This window comes from Delphinus delphis, chromosome 15 (genome assembly GCF_949987515.2).
Source record: "Delphinus delphis chromosome 15, mDelDel1.2, whole genome shotgun sequence".
Lineage (NCBI taxonomy): Eukaryota > Metazoa > Chordata > Mammalia > Artiodactyla > Delphinidae > Delphinus > Delphinus delphis.
The window spans coordinates 79,935,427-79,957,922 of NC_082697.1; the positions used below are offsets into that span (position 1 = coordinate 79,935,427).

The window sequence follows — 22,496 nt, forward strand, 5'->3', positions numbered from 1 at the left end:
CCCCTCACGGTGTGGCCTGCTCACTGGACAGCCTCACCCCCACCTGCTCCATCTCCTGGGTGCCTGCTGCACACCCAGCCCTTTACACACCTCACGACAGTCCCATCAGTCAGATCAGATGATTTCCATTTTACAGATGGAGGAACCGAGGCTTCCCGGCCTGGGACCGTCCAGACCCCAAGGTGTGCACCGCCGACTCTGTCTAAGCCCTCCCCACATCAGGGTCTCCCCGCTTCAGGCTCTGAGTGGATTTCTTCCATCAGACACCACTGAGCTCCTTCTGTACCTGGCGGGTAGGTGGTGTCGGCCGAAGTGAGGGGTCCAGTGGGGCTGGGGAAAGAGGCTGGAGCCGAGGGCGGGGCTGGGGTACGGGGGAGGAGCGTGGCTGGCAGGGCCGGGGCCTCCAGGAGCTTTAAGCAGAGCCCAGAGGGGAGAGGCCCAGAGAGGCCCCCCAAGTGTCATCACCCGCCAGCCTGGGCGACGGGGCCTTGGTGACCATCCCACATGCACAGGAGGAAGGTGGACGGGAGTCATGGTGAGGTGTATGTAGGGAGAGGGCATCATGATTAATTTTAAAAAATTAAAAAAAAAATTTTTTTTTTCCACCGTACCGCACAGCATGTGGGATCTTAGTTCCCTGACTGGGAATCGAACCCACGCCCCCTGCAGTGGAAGCGTGGAGTCCTAACCACTGGACTGCCGGGGAAGTCTGAGGGCATCATTATTAGAGGTGAAGGACCTGGACTGAGGGAGGCGACAGGTTCAGTTCTGGGCACCGGGCGTCCATAGGGACAGCCACAAACAGGACCACGTCCAAAAATGGCTCTGGGTGGACAGACCCCCGCCCCCCCACCCCGGGGATGAGTGGCGGGTGTGGAGCCCAGAGAGGGCTCAGGTGGGCAGCCTCCCACCTTGAGGGATGAGGGCCCCGGGGACACAAGGGACGGGGTGGAGGTCGGGGAGCCCGTGGAGAGGTGGCCTGCTGCTCAGTCCCGGGAGGTGTGCACGCAGCGTGGTTCCGAGGGGACCCAAGCACGGCACAAACGTTGGCTAAAATGTCAGTGAGACCATTCCTCGGCAGGCCCCTGGGTAAGGAGCGGCTTGAAGCTCCAGGAGCCGTCCGTGGGCGGAGGGGAGACGAGGGGACATCCGGGCCGGGTTCCCTGCATGTCTGTACCTGTCTGGTGCTGGGGGGTGGGTATCCAGGTCCCTGCCCGGGCACACGTGACACCCTGAGCACGTGTGACGGCCCTGCCAGCAAGCCCTCTGTGCTAGGCTGCCCCAGCCAGCGGGTGCCAGGCCACTCGCTTAGGCTGGTCTAGAGGGCCGGCCTCAGCCACTGCTGCAGACGCTGCCAGGCAGCGGGTGAGCCGCTGAGGAGACCTCCGGGGGTGCACGGCTGAGTGATGGCGGTGGCTGTTCCCCAAGAGGTGGCTCTGGGTGAACCTGAGGGCCGGCTGGCGTGCCCTCACGGCGCGTGCGGGGGTAGCTGCCCGTGGGGCACCGGGAAGAAGCCGGGCAAAGGCGGGGCAGCGGAGGTGATGGGGCAAGGCTGCGGGAAGGCGCTGGGTGGGCCCCGCCTCCCCTCACTTCCTTCCGTCCGTCTCCTCTGCTGGGGGCGGGAACGTGCAGACCCAGATTTGGGATCACGTCTCTGGGTGGCCACTTGGTGTCAAGGGAGGGTCCTGAGCTGGAGTCTGGCCGACCTGGGCTTGAATTCTGGCCCTGGGGCAAGGCAGTAGAAGGCCCTGGAAAGAGTCGTGACCCCCATTGTTGCGGAGAACCCAGGAGGGTAGGCCCGTGCTTGGAAGTGGCCGCCCAGATGGGGAAGGGGCGAGCCGCTGGGTGGTTGGGCTATGGCAGGTCTGAAGCGCTAGTGGAACGGCTAAGGGGACGTGTATGGCGGGGAGCGGGACCCACAGGCTGCAGATGCAGGCTGCGGAGACCTCCGGGTCTTGGGGTGACTGAGCGCCCAGCAGCGGACGTGGATGCCCAGAGCGTGCTGCGTGAGAACGGCCAGAACTTCTGGGGATGCTGACCTTTTCAGGAGTGTCCCGAAAAGACCCGGAGAAGAGGTAGCAGGAAGCAGCGGGGAGATCAGGAGGAAGCGTGTTAAGACACCAAGTTGAACAGGGACCGTCAGTGAGTAAGGAGGGGTCACCGGGGTCTCAAGAAAGGCTGGAGCGTTCGGGCAGGGTTGTGGCGGAGCGGGGGAGCAGTAGGGGTGCAGAGGTGGGGACAAGCCCGCTCTGGACGGACGCCAGATGGGGGGGCGGCATGCTCAAGAGATGCTGCAGGATGGAGTGTCTGCAACCCGGGGAAAAGCCTGTGCAGAGAGACAGGCTGCGTCTTGGAGGGGGAGGGGCAACAGAGGGATGAGCGCGGGGCTTGGGGCTGGGGTGGTGGAGAGAGACCCCTCGCCTCTGAAAGGTGGCCCACGTCAGGTGGGTCTGAAGCTTTATGGGACCTCGTCCTTCTGGGAGAATCCGGGAAGGGCTTTCTAGGGGGTGCATTTCAATTTCACAGAGGGGAGAAAGAAAGCAAAGCGACGTCAAGGTCAAGACTTAAGAAGACAGGACTACGACTGCGGGTCAAGGCCTGATTTCTGAGTGCAGGGCGATCAAATGCACAAACGTACCCCAATCGCGATCGGGTGGTGTCATACCCAGGGCTTTCCCGAACACGGGGGACCCCTTTATTAAATCAGCCACCTGCAAGCCAGGCGGGAGATGTGCACTGTCTCTGCGCCTGGAGGGATCTGAGGGGAGGTGAGCCGCTAGCTCACCCGCCCCCTCCCCACCTCTGTGCCCGGGTATCCCCACGGGCGGCCAGAGATGCCTCCCTGTGCCTGCAGATGCCAGCGCCTCGCTCTGCGCGTCCTCAGCAAGTCTCCTCCGTGTCCTGCGGCCCTTGCTTCTCCCCACAAGCACACAAGCACATTATCCTCCCATCTGAAATGCACACCCTCCCATTCTCTTGACCCCACTGACCCCTCCAGCCAAACTCCCTGAAGAAGGTGCCTCGTCTCGAGTGTCCACTTCCGTAAACCCTCCCCGTCAGACTTGGACGCCCACTCCACCAACCGTCCTCGCCAAGGTCCCTGATGGCCTCACACCTCACTCCGTCCTCCTTTCTCAGCCCTCATCTTACTGAGCCATCAGCACCTGTTTCCAGGGAACTGTCCCGGGCCTCCTGCCCTGCTGGCCGCTCCTTCTCGGGTTCCTGTGCTGGCCCTTCTCCCCTCTAAGGTCTGAACGCTGCTGCGCCCAGTGCGCCGCCCCTGCACGCTTTTCTCTCTCCTCTCATTCACTCTGGCCACCTCGGGCGCCATTTATAAGCCGATGACCTTCCAATGCACGCACATCCCCGGTCTACGCCTTCTCCTGGGCTTATCCTCCACTTGGCTGTCTAAGTGACGTCTCAAACTTAACGGGTCCGAACTGAAGCCTGATTCCGCCCCCCCACACCGCCCCACAGTCTGCTTCGCCCCAGCAGGAGCCCCAGTCCCATGGCCCTCTGGGCTGAGAGGAGCAGAAGCAAGGCCATTCTTCAGTGGCTCAGACCAAACCCCTGGGGCCATCCTTGCCCTTCTCCAACACTCCTTACATCTCATCTGTCACATGTCCTGCTTTTGGCTTTCTCTTCCAGATAGATCCAGAATCCAATCAGGTTCACCACTGCCACCACCTGGTCCGGGTCGCAACCTCCCATCTGGATTGTGGCAACAGCCCCCGCACTGGCCTCCCTTCCTCCACCCTCACCCCTTCAATCTAGTCACGAAGCAACAGCCAGAGAGTCTTTTAAACAGTAAGATCAGACCACCCTCTGTCCAAATCCTACAGGCCCCCGCATCCCTCAGGGTAACAACAGCCAGAGCCCTGCCAGGCCCCACCTGCCGCGCCTCCCCCTTGCCGCTCCGACCTCGTCGCCTCCCGCCCCTCCCCTTGGTCACTGTGCTCCAGCTGTACTGGTTTCCAGGCACGTTTGTACCACAGGACCTTTGCACTTGCTGTTCCCTCTGCCTGAAACGTTCTTCCCTTGGGCGTCTGTATGGTTCATTCCCTCACCTCTGTCAAGACTCCATCCACATGTTACCTTCTTAGTGGGGCCTACCCTGACCGCCTGTTTAAAACTTTAACCCCTCCACTTGCTCTTCCTGTCCCCTTGCCTGGTTTTACTCCCATAACACTTAGCACCGTCTAAGTGGCCATGTGATTCACTTATTCATTGATTATGTCTATCATCTTCCTCCCCCCACTAGAAGGTCAGCTCCTTGTTTGTCTCCTGCTATAACCCCAGCGCCCAGAGCAGTGGTCCACAGTGAACCCTCAGTGTGCGATTCGCTGGTGGATTCCGCCCAGCAGGGAAGCACCATTTCCTCTAGGTGGGAGGTTGCACAGGGATCCCCAGGGCTGCAGGGTCTCCCAGGTTGGGGCAGAGGTGGCTGGGCACAGGCGGCAGGAGCCTGGCAGGGCCAGCTGGCCTCTGCTGGACCCACCACCTGATAGCTGCTCAGGCCTCACCCGGATCCCTCCAGGCTGTGCCCTGGCACTGGGCCAGCAGATCTGCCAGCGCAGAGCCCCAGGGCGACCCTGCACCCCAATCAGTGAGTGCATACTTGCTGGGGGGCTACAGGGGGTGGAGGGCACGTCCTCCCTGGCTGGGGCCCCCTCACTCCAAGTATGGTTGCAGACTCTGTCGGCTGCACCCGAATCTTTCCTGACATCAGAGAACAAGCATCACCTAGGGAAGCATCCCTCCAGACCTGGCTTTGTTCTTACGAACAGTACGGTCATCCGCCTCCCACCTCGCACGCCCTACCGCAGCACCGCGGCTTCCTGCTCCACTGACCCGACGGGTTGTCGCCCTTCTTCTGTGCACGTGCTGCCCCTCGCTTTGGGTGTCCTCCCTGCCTGTCCATCACAAATGCCACCTCCCACGTCAAGGCCACTCTGGTGAAATCTGCTAGCCTTTTCCCAAGTGCCCACCAACGTCACAACAGTTCTCCACAGCCCTCTGGGTTCTCACCCTGGCTCCCCACACGTGGGCCTGCAAATTGCGTGCCCCCCAAATCCAGCATCTAGGGCCATGGAGGAGATAGCAACACACCCCAAGGCAGCCACTTGAAAGCCCTTTGAAACACCAGCAGACCGACTGCTGTGGACGACTCACGCACTTTAATAATTACATCATCGTGTCGCCTTACCCCGTATAAACCTGCAATTCCCCAGTGCATCAAATAAGGCACATAATTTTGCCCAGAGCCACTTAACCAGAGAGAAGGAGAAAGGCCGCGCACAGGGAGGCGGAACGCTCTGCCTCCGTGGGGGCAGCACCCGACTGCAGTCAGAGCGTGAAATCTTGCTTGTTCTTCTGCCTCTGGAGCTGCCCGTTTACAAAAACAAGAGTCAGCCCTGCAAAACCATGTGCAACTGCAGTTCTGCTTAATTAAATCTCACGGCAAAAGCACTTGGGGAGATCTTCTGGGTAAAAGGAGTTTGTGCTAAGTGCTTTTTTTTTTTTTTTACATTATATCTTTTAATTTAGTTAAAGGGTCTTTAAAAAGTGGGGGTGTGCCTCAACTAGAAACAGAAAAGGTTCCCAGTGAGGTTTAAGTTTCTCAGGGCCAACCTGGGAGAGCCTTACTGGTTTTATGCCAACTTCTCCCATGGAGGGTGGGTGGGCAGACATTCGGGGACAGCTCTACTCTTCCACAGCCGAGTGACGGGTTGAGACAGGGGCTGCTGGGAGCCCCGAGCGCGGGTGGGAGACTCTCCCTGCTCTGGGGTCTCCTATGGAGGGGAAATTGAGTCTCGTTTAGCTCACGGTTCTGTATCACGTGTGGCAGCTTCACATGCTGAAACCTACACATCAAGGCGCAACGAACTAATATATCCCCTCCACCCCCCGCACCAGTCATACATTGGTAAGGATGGCAATGCTTTTCCAATCCTGTAAATCTCGAGACGAGAAGCCTCCTCGGTCACAAGCGCATAGCAGCCAACTCTGCAGGGCTCTCCCACCTCCAGCCCCGAGCGCTGGCTGGAGAGGCCCTTTCTCAGGAGCCGATCATGCTGGAAGCCCACAAGACATGGTTCCTGCCTCCGTCTTCCCACCCATTCGCCTGTATTCACAGGTGCCCTGAGTTTGTCCTTCTTCACATCACAGGAGTCAGGGACGAAGCAAGAGACCCCACAGAGCAGGCTGAGGCCAGGCCGCCGGCGCCACACCCTACACGGTCGCCCGCCATTCCTGGTCCTGTGCGACTCGCGATGGTACCCCCATTTCACAGACAAGGAGGCGGCTGCCAGGAGGGCCAGCGCTTCAAAGGTACCCGAACGGTAAGGGCGACACAACAGCAAGCAGCGATGCAGGCCGCGACGGGGCACGTCACCGTGTGCCCAGACGGCGACCTGAGGACCGCAGGGCCTGCTGGTCCCCAGATCCCCGCGCATCCTTCCCCCGGCCCAGGTTCCGGCCGACGCCTGCCCCGACGCCACACGCCCCAGGAAGCACGGGAAGGCGATTCTCGAGGTGCCCTTTGGACCCAAAATCAAAGTGTTTGCTGCTCCTCCTCAGGCCAGAGCCCTTTAAATAAAAACGACCCACACGTTCTTGTGTTTGTATAAAAGATATTTACTTCAATTATCACACCTACGGTGCTAGTGAATAATAATGATACATGGTGTGAGTTTCATACAGTGATATTGCTTCTCCATATCATATAGGGACCGTTGTACAGTGCTGAGAACAAACATCGTATGGCTGACCAAAGACAGAAGGGACAACGCCCAGGGGCCGACGGGTGCCTCCCCCCACCCCCATGCCCGGCGGATCAACTTTTGACTTACCGTGTCGAAAACAAATAGCAGAAATAAAATGTTACTAGAGATGGCTCACAGCAACACAACAGAGACCTTCTCAAAGCTATTTGTACAAAAATGATGGTTTTTTTTTTTTTTTTTTTTTTGGTCAATCGGGTCGTTGTGAGGATTAAAAAAAAAAAGTCTGTGATGGTGAGTATGAACAAATGAGCTCTAAAAACATCTAAGACTTAGTGCATTACAGAAAATATAAAATACTGCTAAAATGTAAGACACCACAAGACACGGGGTGCGGGGGGGAAGCTGAGCTTATTAGGAGTCATCTGGAAGAGGCCCGCCGTGCGGCCGGCCGTCCTGTGCTGTTAGTTAGTAGTCTGGGCAGGAGCGTGGCCACCCGCTCTCATGGCAAGTAGTTTATTGCACAATCGCAAAGAGCTAGGTCTTACTCAGTGGAAAGGGACGTGGGGGACACCGCGTTTTCTTTTGCTTTTTCCCACTTTTATTTTATAACAAGCTATCCGCAAATGCTTTTGGAAGTTTGAACGAATCCTCATGCCTCCAAACTGCACAGCATTTTCTGAGGGGGTCTCAGAGGGTGGGACATGAGATGCCCGTTTTTCCGAGGAGGCAGAAAACGGTTTGAGAGTGAGTGAGTGAGAGAGAGAGAGAGAGAGAGAGAGAGAGAGAGAGAGATGCATAGACTACTTGGAGGGAAATGAAAACCCTTTGGCGGGGGAGGGATGGGGGCCGTTATTTCATCAGAGGGCTTTCTTTCAAAGAGACAAGGACAGAAGCAGGACCCCAAATGACGTCAGAGGAGGGAAAGTCACGGCACGGAGAGTGAGTCGGCGGTCGGTGGGCCCTTTGGGAGCCCCACCTTGGCCTCCACCACCAGTCCCACTGCACCCCAACACCCGATGAGCAAGCAACTGGGTGTCTTGCTGGCTGTGCCTCTAGCCACAGAAAGCTGTGCCCCTGGTCCAAACTTCCTCCGCACTTGACCACGTGAAAGGGGATAAGGGACTCCACCCCACCCCCCTGGGGTGGGTCCTTAAGCCGCAGCCGGACTAAGAAACACGGTTGTTCCTCAAGAAGGTTCTGACCAACTTTGCAGGCAAGGAAAACAACAACAACAGAAACAAAAGCCAACCGAAACCTGCCAGCCCATGTGAGCCTTGCCGGAAACCTCTCTCACCCGAAGTCAGGCTCGACCAGGCCGCCGCACCCGCTCTGCCTGGGGCTCCTGAAACGTCATGAACCCAGAAGTCTGACCAGAGGCTCTAGGAGGCTTTGGGGAACTGAGCTTTGCTTTTTCTAAGTCTCCTCTATAGCTCCTCACGCAAGCGTCCTTCAACCCGCGTTTCCTTACATTGGTACATTTTTTTTTTTTGTTCATCAACTCTCTCATTTTGAAAAGTTAGACGTGTGGAGACCACCAGTGTTTGGGTGGCTGCCCTGGAGACAGATGTCTGATTCTGCTGGAGAAGCCCCCGCTGGCCCCCCCCCCCCCACCGGCATCTTCAGACCCTTGGGTTCTTTGGGGTGGGGGAGGGCAGGGGGCAGAAGACGGTAACCACTGGAGTGATAGCAAAAAGCATTTATGACAACAACAACGACACAAAATAACAATATACTCCTGGTAAGTACTTAAAGGACTAACCTAATAATAAATAGAAGAGGCTAGAAATAATTTTTTTTTTTTTCTCAAGGAAACATCCTTTTATAATTATCCTCACGCACGCTGGCGGGTCAGTAGCAATCCATCTCAACAAGAAAAGGTTAAGTGCTGGAAGGGATAGCTGTGGTCTCACACTGGGGAAGGTTCTCAGCTGCTGAGTCACAGACCCCCTCCGCCCGCCCTGCCACCCAGCCAGTTCTGGTGGGTGCCCGTGGGCCCTACACGCCTAGCTTGGCGGTCAGCAAGAGGCAAGCTGAGATGGGGGTGGGGGGGATGCCGGGGAGGCCCGTTTTCCCTTCAGTTCATGAACACACGGAACTACAGTGGACAAACTTGTCCTACTCCTCCACAACCTGAATCGCCCTGGTCTAAAGCTTACTTTGAGTTCATTTGGTGTGCAATACGTTACCTCTTAAAAATGAAGAAAAGTGATTTCTATTGCACAGAGCTTTCACACATAGTCATCTATTTAAGTGCTTTCTGTTTAAAGCGAAGTAGGCAAAAAAAAAAAAAAAAAAAAGAGAGAGAGAAAAGAACAAAAAAAGGAAAACGAAAAGGAGAAAAAAGGGAACCAGAAAACAAAAGCAGCCCCGTGCCACTTCAATGCATCTCGCTGACTGGTGTCTGGTTTCACCAACGGAAGTCCCAATGCTTCCGTACACACTGTGCTTCTGATTATTCTCCATAGGGATGTAGCCATGACATTGGGATATAAGGCACCTTTCCTTTCTGATCACAGAAAGCTTGATTCATAGCATATAGCATATTTTGTGGTAGAGATGAAAGCCTAAACACTACAGAAATTACAGTAACACAGACTCTACACTATTGGATAAGCTAAAATGATCCATGAAAAGCAACTCAGAGCTATTTTAGATGTTGAATGGCGGGGATGGAAGTGCGCATTTATGCCTAGCCTAATGTCTTTCTCTCACTAGCCTTTTTTTTTTTTTTTTTAAGGTCCTTCACCTACAATGCCCAACTTTTAAAATTAGCATTTTGGAGGAGACTAGGCGCTTTGGAAATGTCTTGTTAAAGCTAAATGTCACTTCATCCAAAAATGAAAATGGGGAGGATGCCACTGACAGCGTGGACACAGTCTCTTTGGAGGGAAGGTGGTGACGGAAGGGGTGGTAGCAGGGCCTGGGCTGGTGGGGGCAGTTCCTGCGATGGGACAGACGGTGGTGGTGGTGGTGGTGGGGAATTGCATGTCCTTCTTCCCAGGGATGAGGCTCCCAGGCTGCTAGGGCAGGGCAGACTCCAGGGCAGGGCTCATTTTATGCTCAGCTCGGCACTGCCCACGCCCCTTCCTCTGCCACCTCGATCAGCCCCGAGTGCTCTGGCCTCGGTTTTCTGCACATCTCTAAGGGTCTCAAAGCCTTGATCTTTTTGGAACTTTAACTTGCTTTCCCTTCGTTTCCCGGTAGTTTTCATCTACCAAAAGGCAGCGACGGATGGGAATGGGAATGAACATTGCCAAACTGGACCATCCTCTTAGCAAGCAGGTGTGCTGGCCGGACCGACATTCAGTGCACTGGGGAAACAGACGTACAGCATGTTGGAGTCCCAGGCCATCACCTTGACACTTAGGGCAGGAGCTCTGCCTCGGGGGTCACAAAGGCTACCCTAACGCCATCAAGGCCCAAAGGAGACCGCAGCAGCAGCCGGGGGATTTCTAAATTAAGCTCCTCCTGGCGAGCGCTTCCAAGTTCTTTCCATCAGAACGCTGCTCTGGCCACCACACCTAACCAGCAGCCCTAGGAGCTGGTTTTCTTCAGCACGGGGCGGAAACTGGCCTATTCTCTGGGGAAGAAAGGGTCACGTGACTGAAGACTGGGCATGAGGGCTGGAGAAGGCCGTATTCTCTCCTGTCCTTCAGAAGATTCCCACGGAGGTGCTGAAACGATAACCTCCCAGTGCCAGAGACAACAGAGCTCCCCGAGGCCAAGTGGGAATCCTGGGGAAGTGACCTCACGTGGCCATGGAGGGGCAGCCCAGGGCAAGGGAAATGGCTGTGACGGATCTTAACAGCTGACCAGGAATGGACAGAGTGCAGAGGCGGCCAAAGGCAAGGCCCTCTGAGGCCCGAGACGGCCCCTGCCTGCAAAGGAAACAGCTGTGAGAGCTTCAGGAACAGGTGGAAGCCACGAGGAGAGTCCCCGTGCCTCACAGAGAACAGCTGTCTGTCCGTGTTGTGCAAGAGGGAAGCCGCCTGCACTCACGGACGCCACGCCTCTAGGTTTTCCCTTCCCGGATCCCACTTGCCACACGCTTCTGAGGGGTGAGGGGTGAGATCGAGTGGGAGCATGGTTAGTGAGGTAGAAGGGGACACATGAGTGTGACAACAAAGGACATCAGGGAGGGAGCCACACCTCCAGGCTGAAGGGGCGCGGCCACCAGCCCACCACGCTGGCCAGGACCTCGCCCTGCTCTACCCCCTCCCTCCACGCAGCTGGCTTACTGGCCTCAGAGAGGAGCAGCTTGGGACGGCTAAGGACAGACTCTTGTTTTCACCGGCTCGTCGAGAGGTGCCTGCCACAGTGCATTTAAGGCAAAGGCTACTGTCCCCAAGTTCAAGACCTAGTAAATCACCATCGCTCTTTCACTCTGTGCTCATCCCTGAAGGACGGCCCGTTATGCTCCCCCTGGCTCCTCTGCTATTTTCAGGGAGGTTTGTTTTCCTACAATCAGAGGAATGAAAAACATTGCATAGAAAGTCAATAGAGTTCATTGATCACCCCTGCATGTAAGGACATGAATTCAGGGAGAACAAAGAAACCCAGGCCAACTTTAGCCGGAAAGGCACCTGCCTGCGGACAGAGCTGTCCGGTGACTCTCGTCCCGACCTCTTAGGGCACGACTGCTGGGTGATCTGAGGGTAGTTAGCTGATGCCAGAGCTTGCGTACAACCTGCCCTCTGCTTGGTCTGCTCAGGGCTGTGGGCTGATGTGGCCCCAGGCATGGAGGCGTTCGGGTGTTTCCTTCCTCCTGGAGCTGGCGGCTGGGCCTGGGGCTGGCTGGGGAGGGTCTCTTGCAGCCAGAGGGAGAACAGACGCACACTTAACCCAAAGCTCTGTCGTACTGTGGGTCGGGACCAACAACCAGCGCATCTGGCTTTTAAACGGGGGAAAAACAAAGAGGCCCACAGGAGGGAGGTGAGCAGGGAGGCATTTGTGCTTTGGAAGTTCAGGGAAACTGTCCCAGGGAGGCCATGAACTCTCATCTTTTTGCCTCGGTCACTTTCCCAGACGTAGTGGCCATGGCTTGAGAGTAGTCATACAAGATCCTGGCATTTCCTGGAGACTTCTCCCCAGTCTGCTGACCGTAAGCCACCTTGTGTCGTGATGTTCTTTGGGAAGGTAGGCTCTGAGGAAAACCGAGTTAGAGCTAGATGGCTGCGGTAATCCTTCCTAAAGAAGGGCGGTCTGGTAGACAGAGATCACAGACAACCGCAGGGCTGGGACAGAACCCACACCCCTTCCACCTCAGACACCACAGGAGAACGTGGGCGGGAACCAAGGGTCGAGAGGCTGAACGTGAACACTGATTGTATGCGGAGCCTCCACTCAGCCAGCTAAGTAATGGCAAAAACCTTAACTTACGAACACTGCCTTCAATTAACAAAAAGAAGCCATTTAAACTGGTATAATGGAGCTTGTAATTAAGTGTTAGTGTTTTATACGAAACCGTTTTCCCCAGGGGAGAGGCACAAATCAGCTTTTTAAACTGATGGAGCGGAAAGAGGAAGAGGTCGGCTGCCTGTGGGAGCTACTGCTTGGAACGCCAGCCAGCTGAAGGTAAAGCCCACGGAGAGGATGCTGTTCAAGGCACTTGAATATTGCTTCTCAAGATGAAAGATCAACCCTTGGACTCAGAATGAGGGGCGCAAAGAGGAGGGGGACACTCCCCCCCGCCAGGTTTCTGTTATTTAGTGGCAGCTCTTAAAAGTATTATAGTGACAGCTTAACACAAGAGATCATAGTGTTGGGATCGCAATCAAAAAAAATAAAAATAAAATAAATAGAGAAAAAATACAAACATGGAACTGCAAGCAAAATTTAACCAACTGATTGTATCGAGCACCCAGATGTAAGCCTGGCAAAAAAGATAGAATGGAAATCAACAATAACCTAGTTTAAAAACAAAGAAACGACAACAAAAATGACTAAATTGCCTGAAAGAGCCAAAGCGGCTGTTTTAGACGGTACTATTTGGCCACTAGGATGGACAGATTTATACTTTTTCAATTTCCTCAGATTTCACACCTTAGTAGGTAACAGTCATGCCTTTAAAACGAAAATACTACCCTAGTATTCCCTGTTAACGCCCTGCTTTTCGTTCTAATGAAAATCAGGCATTTGGAGATTGAGCGCACGTGGTGACCGCATCCCTCCGCGAGGTTTTCGTGGAGAGGGCCACACAGTGCTGTCAGGGGCTCTGCTGCTTGCTGTCCTGAGGGTCACGAATGCAAACTCGCTCTTCTCACCGCACCTGGATTCAGCCAGATGTGAATCCGTTTTCCCCTTAAGCTCCTCCATGTTGAATTCTCTGCTCACCGAACCAGATTTCAAGTTCAGAGATGATATGCAACCATCAAAAGACAAACGGCCTGCCTCCCAGCCTCCTAGAGCCTTCTGCAAACTTCTTATTCATGAAAAGGCATAGTCTTTAGTGTAGTGACTCTTAAACTTGTGAAAACTTGAACTAAGTGCTGCAGTTGCAGGTTAAAAGACTGTAAATGAAATACATAATTTCTAAAACATCATGCAAGAAATGTGGTTTCACATCTTACAGTCAAAGTCCTACAAGTTAATTAATACAAGCACACTGAGGTGTAATAGCGGGAGCATACCTTTAAAATTAGAACTCCCTCCCACCCCCCCAAATCAAAAAAAGGTAATATTAATTAAACTTAAGAAATAATGAATGCACCATTAAAATGTCATCCAAAGATGTTGACCTAAGACAAAGGTTTCAATGATACACAATACGGTCAAAAAGGTTTCAATCAGTAATATACAGTATGACAACTACATCTTGTAAATTATACCCAATACTGCCGGCAGTCTATCCCGCTAAAGAATATTTGCCCCTCTCATCCCTTCCTAACAATCAGATAATAAAATACAGCACCTATAAATAAGCAAAAAAAAATATATATATATACCGAAATCATCTATTGTTAGTTTAAAGATATGGCAATAAAGGAGTCTAAATTAGCAAACTTGTAGAAGCCATAACTGATAAAACAGCTTATTGAAAAAAGGTGGCAGTAATGCACTCTATGTGTGCACAGGTACTTAAGAAAATACACAGACGTATAAAATTGCACACACGCACACACGCACACTCTCATCCACCTCTGTTCTCACGCATATACACATAGACGACAGGAGGAATCAGAGACAAGTTAGACTTTTGATTTGTACTTAGACTGCCCTAAACTGTGCATAAAAGAACGTTCCAAGAGGCAAAATGAATGGAGGGCCAACGGTCTGGTCTGGAAGTGAAGAGCATCAGCGTTTTGGTGTGAGTTTGGGCCATCTCTACGGGGGTGGGAGCCGAGCCCAGACTGCCACGTTCTCTCTTCTGCAGGGAAGGAAGGAGGCTTCCCACGACGTCAACAGTCATCAGTGCTTGTGGTGGGAAGAAAGGGAAGGAGGGAGGGAGGGAGGGAGGGAGGGGGGGGAAGAGAGAGAGAGAGAGAGAGAGAGAGAGAGAGAGAGAGAGAGAGAGAGAGAGAGAAAGGGAGGGAAGGAGGGAGGGAGGGAGGGGGAGGGGGGAGAGAGAAAGAGAGAGATAGAGAGAGCGCGTGTGCGCATGCGCAAGCCCTGCCCAGGCCCAGGGAGCGGCGTCCCCTGGTGGGGCTCAGTCCATCAGGTGCCCGGGAGAGCGGTGTGAGGTGCGGTGCCTTCTGTGTCGTGGAAAGACTGCTGCCTACGAGGGGCCCTGTGTGGCCCCAGATCTGCCTGCGGCGACCTTCGCGGCCTACTCTTTCCTCCTTTCTTTCAACGCTCGTACGTGTGCAGGACGCACTAACACAGACGTAAGACACCATAAATTAAACAAAATGAACGGGTACATGCTACAGTTCTAACTTGTCTCCTACACCTCCGAGATATGAGGTCTGATCAGCGTGCTCTGCGGTTAGAGGTTAAAAAGCAGATTATAAAATACCTAGATTCGGATCTTTTCTTTTTGTCCTGATTTGGCCTAGAATGGAGTGTATTGAACAAACCCTGGTCAGCAAAAGCCCAGAGTCAGTTAAAGCTATGGATCAATGTGCACTACGTGTCAGGATTCTATTCACGCACGAGAAAACACTACGTCAGCTACCACAAAATCAGAGAGTTTCCTGATGTGACTTTTCTTTTTGTTAAAAAATATGTGAAGTAAATGTGTTTTACTTTAATTCAAAGTTTCAAAGGAGAAGATTCTTTGCTTGAAAATATTTAGGAATCCAAACTAGTGTGTTTAGAGTCGGTTTGACTGTGCAATCTCTTAGTGGCAACTGAACAGCTACAAAAACTTTCTTTTTAAATTTTTCTGAAAAATCCCCCCCCCCTTTTTTTCCTGGTTTAAGAAGATAATAGTGTATTATCGCTCTGAAGCCATTAGATGGCAGATAAAAAGCCCCCTTTTAATATGTGGGTTTGATTTTTTTTTTTTTTTAAAGCCCACACGAAAGAGGAGGGCGCAAGGCAAAGCTGTAAGAGTTATTCCAGAACCTGTGGAAATCACTTAGGGCAATAAAAAAAACACTTCAGGGTACAAAAAAGCTCGACTACACATTTCCGTTTTCTTCCTTGAAAACACGACATAGATTGGGCTTAATGCTCCTTTGTTTTCTATATGCACCTTGGCCTATGGCGATTTTGCCCTGTGGCCCGCAGGGCGGTAAGTGCGCAACAAGGTCCAGGCCGCGGAGTCGGCGCCCCCCCTCCTGCCCGGCCCGGTTCGGCCCGGCTCGGCCAGACTTGGCTCGACTCGGCCCAGCTCGGCTCGACTAGGCCCAGCTCGGCCCGACTCTGCCCTGCCCGGTCAGGCGCGGCCCGGCTCGGCCAGACTCGGCCCGGCTCGGCGGGACGGGCGGGCGGCGCCCTCTCAGAACTCCCATTCGATGGGCTCCTCCCGGCTGGCGGCCTTCTCCAGGCGGTGGATTATGCTGTTCAAGTTCGCGGCCTTCTTCTTCCTCAAGGGGTTGTCTCGCGAGTCCCTGGCGCCCGCTGCCTCCGGGAGGCCGAAGAGGCTCTGCAGCGAGCTGGGCCTGCGGGCGGCCGCGGGCGCGCTGGTGCTTGGCAAAGCGGAACTCCTGTCGGCGCCGTCCCGGGCCCTGCACGGGCCCTCCCCCGGCGGGGCGGCTGAGGTAGCGGCGTCCTCCCCGGCCGCGGGCGCGGCGGCGGCGGGGTTTGGCACGGGCCCCGGGCCGTCCGCGGGGCCCTCGGGCGGCGGCGGTGGCGCCTGGGGCCGGCTCTCGTCGGTGGCGGCGTCCGGGGCCGGGGTCCCCGAGGGCGGCGGCTCCGCCTTCTCCGCCGGCCGCGGCGCCTCCTCCCGCTCCTCCGGGGCCGCGGCTGCGGCCGCCTCGGCCGGCCCTCCTCCCTGAGACTTGGCGGCGGCCGCGGGGCCGCCCGACTCTTCGGCATCCGCGGCGCCCGGGCCCTCGGCGGCCTCCACGCCGTCGCAGCTGTCGCCCTCCGAGCTGGGCGCTGCCCGGCCGCTCCGGGCCGACGGCGAGTCGCTGGCCCCGGCCTGGCCCTGGCTCCCGGCCTGAATCTCCTCAATAAACAGTTCTCTGCGGATCCGAGACCTACGAGACACAAGCAGGGGGGCGCCATGAGGGGGCCGCCGCGCACGGGCGCTCTGCGCCCCTTCCCTTGCGGCCTGAGCCTCCTGCCATCTCCGCCCCGACGCCCTCTCTCCATCCACCGCACCGCATCTCACACTCCCACCCGCCGAACAGCCATTGAGGCCCCTGTGGGCCCCAGAGCAGAGCAGGGCCCGCTCCTGGGCGGCCCCTCTTTAAAGCCGCCCCGCCCTTCCCAGCCGGGAGCCAGCAAAGACCCCGCGGTTTCCTACACTCGGTGCCTCTGCGTAACCTGTCCCTTGGCTGGCACGCCAGTCCCCTCTTCACAAGGATGGAGCGCCAGCGTTACTTATTTAATGGCACGGTTCCTCCACCTCCGTGCCAGTCGACCTCCAACCAGGCTGGGAATGGCGAGGTCCCATTCTTAGCACACCCCAGGCTAGCATGGTGCTTGGTGTACAGTGATCAAGGGCGACTGAATTCATATGTGGAAGGAGAGCATGAATGATAACCACTGCTTCCTCATCTGGACTTTGTGACAGAGAACCAATTACTAGACGGCGCCCAAAGTGAAAATCTTCAGTGTCCCGCTCTGAGCCACGGGCCAGGCAGGGCCTCTGGTCAAGGCTGAGGCGGGATTCTGACAAATTATGTATTTCAACTAACTCCCTCGTCTAAAAGAAAACCAGGAAAGGGTCATTTCTGATCAAGCAGGAAGGAGACCAAATAACGTGCTCCAACGCACCAAGCATGTTTTAATCAAGCTGAGTTCAGCCTACGGTGGAAAGTGTGCTTCACTGTTTTGTGGGGTCTGGAGGAAACAGCTACAGAAGGGCCCTGGCCTTCCCTGTTTTTTTTTTTTTTTTTTTTTTGCGGTACGCGGGCCTCTCACTGTTGTGGCCTCTCCGGCTGCGGAGCACAGGCTCCGGACGGGCAGGCTCAGCGGCCATGGTTCACGGGCCCAGCCGCTCTGCGGCATGTGGGATCTTCCCGGACCGGGGCACGAACCCGTGTCCCCTGCATCGGCAGGTGGACTCCCAACCGCTGCGCCACCAGGGACGGCCTGGCCTTCCCTGTTTTGGAGCCTTTGTGACGTGATGAAAGGGCTGTTGTTAAGTCTGTTTTGTCTTGTGTTGGAATTTCTCTTCCCATCACGCTCACAGTACTGGGCTCAATCAGAAGTCTCCCTAGGTGTTTCTTCCAAAGAGCTGAAAGAGCCTCTGATCGTGAGCCAACTGTTCGTGGAAAAGCATCTTCAGGGAAATGAGCACCAAGCCCAGTGTCCTGCAGAGACTGGGCCTGCAGAAAGCCCTGGGGTTAGGCATACATGAAGATATTTTATACGGTGCCTATAACTCAATAAAGGTAACATTTTTTGAGAACCCACGATATGCCAGCTCCTGTGCTGGACGTGGGGAGGCTGGGGCCAGGGAGAATCCGGCTGTAGTTGCGTCCAGTATATCAGAACTCTGGTCACGGTTATCTGCTACATAGTTTTTTGCTCCACGCATAGGGTGAGCTCTGACCCTTGTCCTGAAGATGATTCCTGAGCCAGAGCTACCCGGGTGAGATCCTGAGGCCCCCCAGAAGTTCCCAGGGATAACGGAAGACTTTTCTCCTTCCCTTGGGTGCCCTTGGGAGCCCGTGAAATGGCAGCTCCCATAAACGGGTTCCTGGGCACTTTGCTGGGAGGGCGAACCTGCTCTTTACTGGCTTTTATGCCCTTTGGCAGCCAGAAATGCCCATTCCACCCTGGTTACGGAGGTGGGAGGCTAGCCGGGCAGCTGAGGGTTTGGTCCCATCCAGGCCACAGGCCCACCCTGGACTAACTCTGAGTCTCAGGGGCAGCCTGGCCCGGCTTGGGGAACAGGCCTTTTGGAACCAGGCAAAACCTGGGTTTGAAATCTGGCTTGTCACTCCCTAGCCGGGCAACTTGGGCAAGTTCCTTAACCTTTATGAGCTTCAGTTTCCTTAGCAGAAAAATATGGAGAATAGTGTCTTCCCTGCAGAGATGTTACAATTAAATATTGATGTATACTACAGGACACAAAGTAGACCAAAAAAAAAAAAAAAAAAGTAAAAGAAAAAAAAAAGGAACTATTCTTCTGTTCTTACCATCTAGCTGCCTTTTCAATGACAAAGTCCCCGTTGTAAGCACTGAGGCTGAGACAGAAGGGCTGAGGGAGGAAAGGGACAACTTCATGCCCAGGGCCTGGGATCCAGGCTGCCACCCTCGCTGGCTCGGCTAACGTGTATAATAACCTTTCTCTGTAGAACGGGGCTGGCAGCAAGCACTGAATTCGACTGCTGATCAGAGGAAGTGATGAGATAACATCTACAAAGCTCTTGGCCTGGTGCCTGGCACATGTTATATGCTCAGCAGATACGAGACGTCATCCTTCTTAGCCTAGATTTGTCTCCATGTCCCTGAGGAGGATTATCTTCTGGTCTAGAAAGATCAGGTCCCAGAAACAAATCTGCTTTTCAGACACACGTCATGCAAGGCTGACAGGACGCCATGGCTTTTAGGGCTTGGAAGAGTTTCTTCTCATGGACCTGTTCTTCTGCAGGAGACCAGGTGTCCTGTGCTGTGTTGCTCTGAAATTCCTGGGTAAATGGTCACCCTAGAGTACTTCTAAGTTCCTTAGGGTGAAAGGATAAGAGGAAGTAAAGTTTTATTTTATTTTTTTGATGGGGGCAAAAATCGACCCCAAACATTACGAAGGGTTCCAGTGGCGCAGTAAAAAATAAGTCAAGTTCTGTTTAACTCCTGTGGAAAGAACCTAAGAAACTGCCCTCTCGCTTAGGAATTAAAACGCGTTCAGCGCATGTGTGCTGAGTGCTACTGTGCGCTCGTCCTCGTGTGAATCTCTGAGGGACGTACCAGGTAAGCGGGTCTAGTCTAAGCATTTAAGCGGAAGAGCTAAAGCCACGGAGAGAGTGCTCGCTCAGCTGGAATCTCTGCTCTGCACTCTTCCTTTGGGTGACCTTAGGCAAGGGACTGCAATTCTTTGGGCTTTATGCCAGTTCTGAATGACCTGGTGTCGCTTCTCATCCAGCCTATTTTGTGGCTTATAAAATTCTTCTCTAGTTCAGTTCTTCTTTCAAGACTCTGCCGTATCATACCTCTTCCAGGATATTCCATCCAGATCTCTGCAGGTGAAACTCACCTCTGCCCTCGGTTGTGCCACTTGACTTCCCAGCCTGCTTTGTTGTGGAGTACGTTTGACAGAAAGCGTTTATTGCGCATCCACCTACTCTAGGTCCGGACCTGAGCTCATGGCTAGCTTTTGAGGTTCTACTGCTATTCCTCCCATCTCCCCCTTCTCTCTTTATAGTTGAACTTGCTTAAATGCTCAAGCGAGGCATCTCCACAATGACCAGCTGGCATTACTGTGGTGGTCAGGAGGCCAGCTGGGAAACGTGGAGAGCACGTGCCCTGGCCAGGAGGCAGTGACTGCCACTCGACTGAGGCCTGTAGGGGGATCTGGAAAAAAAAAAAAGGTGGCCCCAGCAGGGCCGGGGGAAGTGGCTTTGGAGATGTTTTGTGCGACTGGTAGCACCTTTACCCAGATACTCAGCCATCTACAGCTCCCGGCACCCCTGTCCAGGGTTATGATTCTTGGATTAAAATGGACATAACTCGCAGAAGACTCAAAAGTACACATTCAAACGCACCTTTGTGTCTAGAAAGTGAAAGGACGCCTGGCAAGGAGAGGCTCGGGTGAGCTTCTGCCCACGTTTCCATTCACTAGCCTTCACTGCACTTTAGTTTACTACTTCGGAGGTTTCCTTCCGTGCAGAGGGAGCTCTCCGTTATTGTAACTGCTGACCTTACTCTGCCTCTGTTTTCATCGGATTGGTAAGTTTAGGATGATGAGCTAGCCGTGCTCCGCTCATGTACTTTGTCTTCTTGGGAGCCAGCCTACACACGGGGAGGCCTGCGGGGGCCAGTGGTGCCGTGACGGATAAACTGGCCTGGTTTTCAGGGTCAGGGAGCAAGGCTCTTTGGCTCTCACACTAAGCTACATCTGCTAACGTGGCCTTCATCAGCAATAAAGGTATTATTTTGGCTCCCATCTAATAGTTAAAAATTTTCCAATTTGTTCAGAACCTGGGAACAATTGTGCCCTGTCAGAAGCTCCAGCAGAGCCTATCCGATGAGGCAGGCCCCAGTCTGAGACACAACTCCTCCCTCTAGCCCCTGACCGTCTGTGATCTTCTGTTACCTGCCACTTACTTCAGGTGAGGAACCATGAGGGCTCCGCCTGCACTGGTTATACATGTGTACTTGTCACCTTGGTATAACCAGGAGCACCTACCCCAGTTCTGCTGAGCCCTAGGGAAAATGATGTTTTGATGGGAACTAGCGATCGAGATGGCCGCATACAAGGCACTAAACAGGCAGGAATTTCCATCAGGCCACTGAGAGTTCTTGGTTTCTAGCAGTAGGGAGTCTTGGTTTTAGCGGTGATCGCCAATTCATTATCTGTCAGTGGATCTCCGTTATCTAATCCAAATATTTTACCCCAGTCCTTTGTTCTAGAGGAGAGCACTGGGCCCTTCCCTCCTCAGGTAAGTTATTTAACCCCTCTGCGCTTTATGTTTTCATCTATAAAACGTGGAAAAAACTATATCTCTTACACAGTTGTGAGGATCAAGTGATACAGTGCTGGTTACAACACATAGCTCAGTGTCTGTAGACCTAGTAGATGCTCAATAAATCTTCATTAACTCATGACTTTCCCAGAAGAAAGGGTCTTACACTACCTAATTGATTTAATTACAAAACTAATCAAACTAATTTGGAAAACAATACTGTACAAGACCCTGAGAAAGTGTTAAAAAAATCACCAAATACACGGTCACTACTGTGGAACCATGAATGACTACACTCTCCCTTTTTAAATGATAGCCCTGAGAGATTTTTGTTCTGGTCTCTAACCATATGACCCTACGTCTTTGGGGTTTACAACGCCAATACGAATAAGAAGCCAATTAACCGACCAAACACCAAGTTATCAGTCCCCAGCACGTGTCCCTGTGCACGGTGATCAGCCAGCGTCTGCAGTACCCGTCGGCCTCTTCCCGAGGGCTGAGCGCGCGTCCTCTAAGCTGCAGCTGACCTACTGGGTGAGCGCGCGTCCTCTAAGCTGCAGCTGACCTACTGGGTGAGAGCAGGGCCGTACCTGTAATTGTGGAACCAGTTGATGACGGTGCTGGTTTTCAAGTTGAGCTGGGTGGCGAGCTCCTCGATGGTTTTTGGTGACGGGTATGGCTTTTGCTGATACGCTCGTTTCAGAGCTTCCTTCTCCTCGGGAGCCAGCACCACTCGGGGTTTCTTCAGCTGGTGCTGGGGCTGGGGGCTGGCGCCCTGGCTGTAGTCGATGCCAGTGGAGGGCGGCTCGCAGGGCTGGCTGTCGCTGACCGAGCTGTGCCGCCGCTTCATGTAGGCTGAGGGAGGGAGAGGAGGCAGACTGAGGGGCAGGCCCAGCGGGGAGACCCGCCCCGGCCCCGGCCCCGGCCCGCCACTACGCGGTACGCCCTCCGCCCTCCGCCCTCCGCCCTCCACTCCCAGACATTGCCGTGTGGACTGTGGCAGCTCCCTGCTCTTCTGAGAGCATCTCGAAACACCTGGGCTAGAACCATTCTGAAACCGAACACACGCTCATCGAGGACCTGCTCTGTCGTGACGTGAGGTCCCCGTCTGTCCCTGCATGACCCATGGTTTAGTGGGGACACAGAGAAGTATACAGATAGGTGACCCCAGTAAGGTGTGATAAGGGAGGCAAGCGTGGGGCGCCACGGAGGTGGGCGCTGAGGGAGAGTACTCAGCTCAGCCTGGGGAGGGGGCCGGGGAGGCTTCCTGGGAGACGTGGTGATTATAAACTGAATCTTGAAGGACAAAGGGATTAACTAGAAAAACTAGGCAGCGAAGTGAAGATGGTAGGAGGCTGCTCCAGAAAGCGGGAATGGTGTGTGCAGACACACACAGAGGCACGGAACAGCACGGTCAAAGTGTGGGGTGTGTGTGTGTGTGTGTGTGTGTGTGTGTGTGTGTGTGTGTGCGTGCGCGTGCGCGCACGCGTGTGCACATGGGGTGTGGGGTGTGGTGGAGTTGTTGGACCTAAAGGTGGAGAGATGGGCGGCCAGGGTAGGCCACAAGTTTGGACATTACCTAGAAAGCAGT

The 22,496-nt window shown here is 54.3% G+C and overlaps 1 protein-coding gene across 7 annotated transcripts in view; it reads right to left on the minus strand.

Annotated features, from left to right (window-relative positions):
* Positions 1-22,496, minus strand: part of CUX1 (cut like homeobox 1) — a 371,395-nt gene that overhangs the window by 10,592 nt on the left and 338,307 nt on the right. For 3 of the 7 annotated variants that reach the window (XM_060032294.1, XM_060032295.1, XM_060032293.1), the window contains exons 23-24: positions 21,496-21,760; positions 14,293-16,309 (exon numbers count right to left, since the gene is read on the minus strand). The exons of the other annotated variants lie outside the window; for them this stretch is intronic. In XM_060032294.1, coding sequence (XP_059888277.1) covers positions 15,607-16,309; positions 21,496-21,760 — 968 coding nt within the window. In that variant the 3' untranslated portion in view covers positions 14,293-15,606. Of the gene's footprint in view, positions 1-14,292; positions 16,310-21,495; positions 21,761-22,496 lie in introns of those variants that run through there. 7 annotated transcript variants of the gene reach the window in all.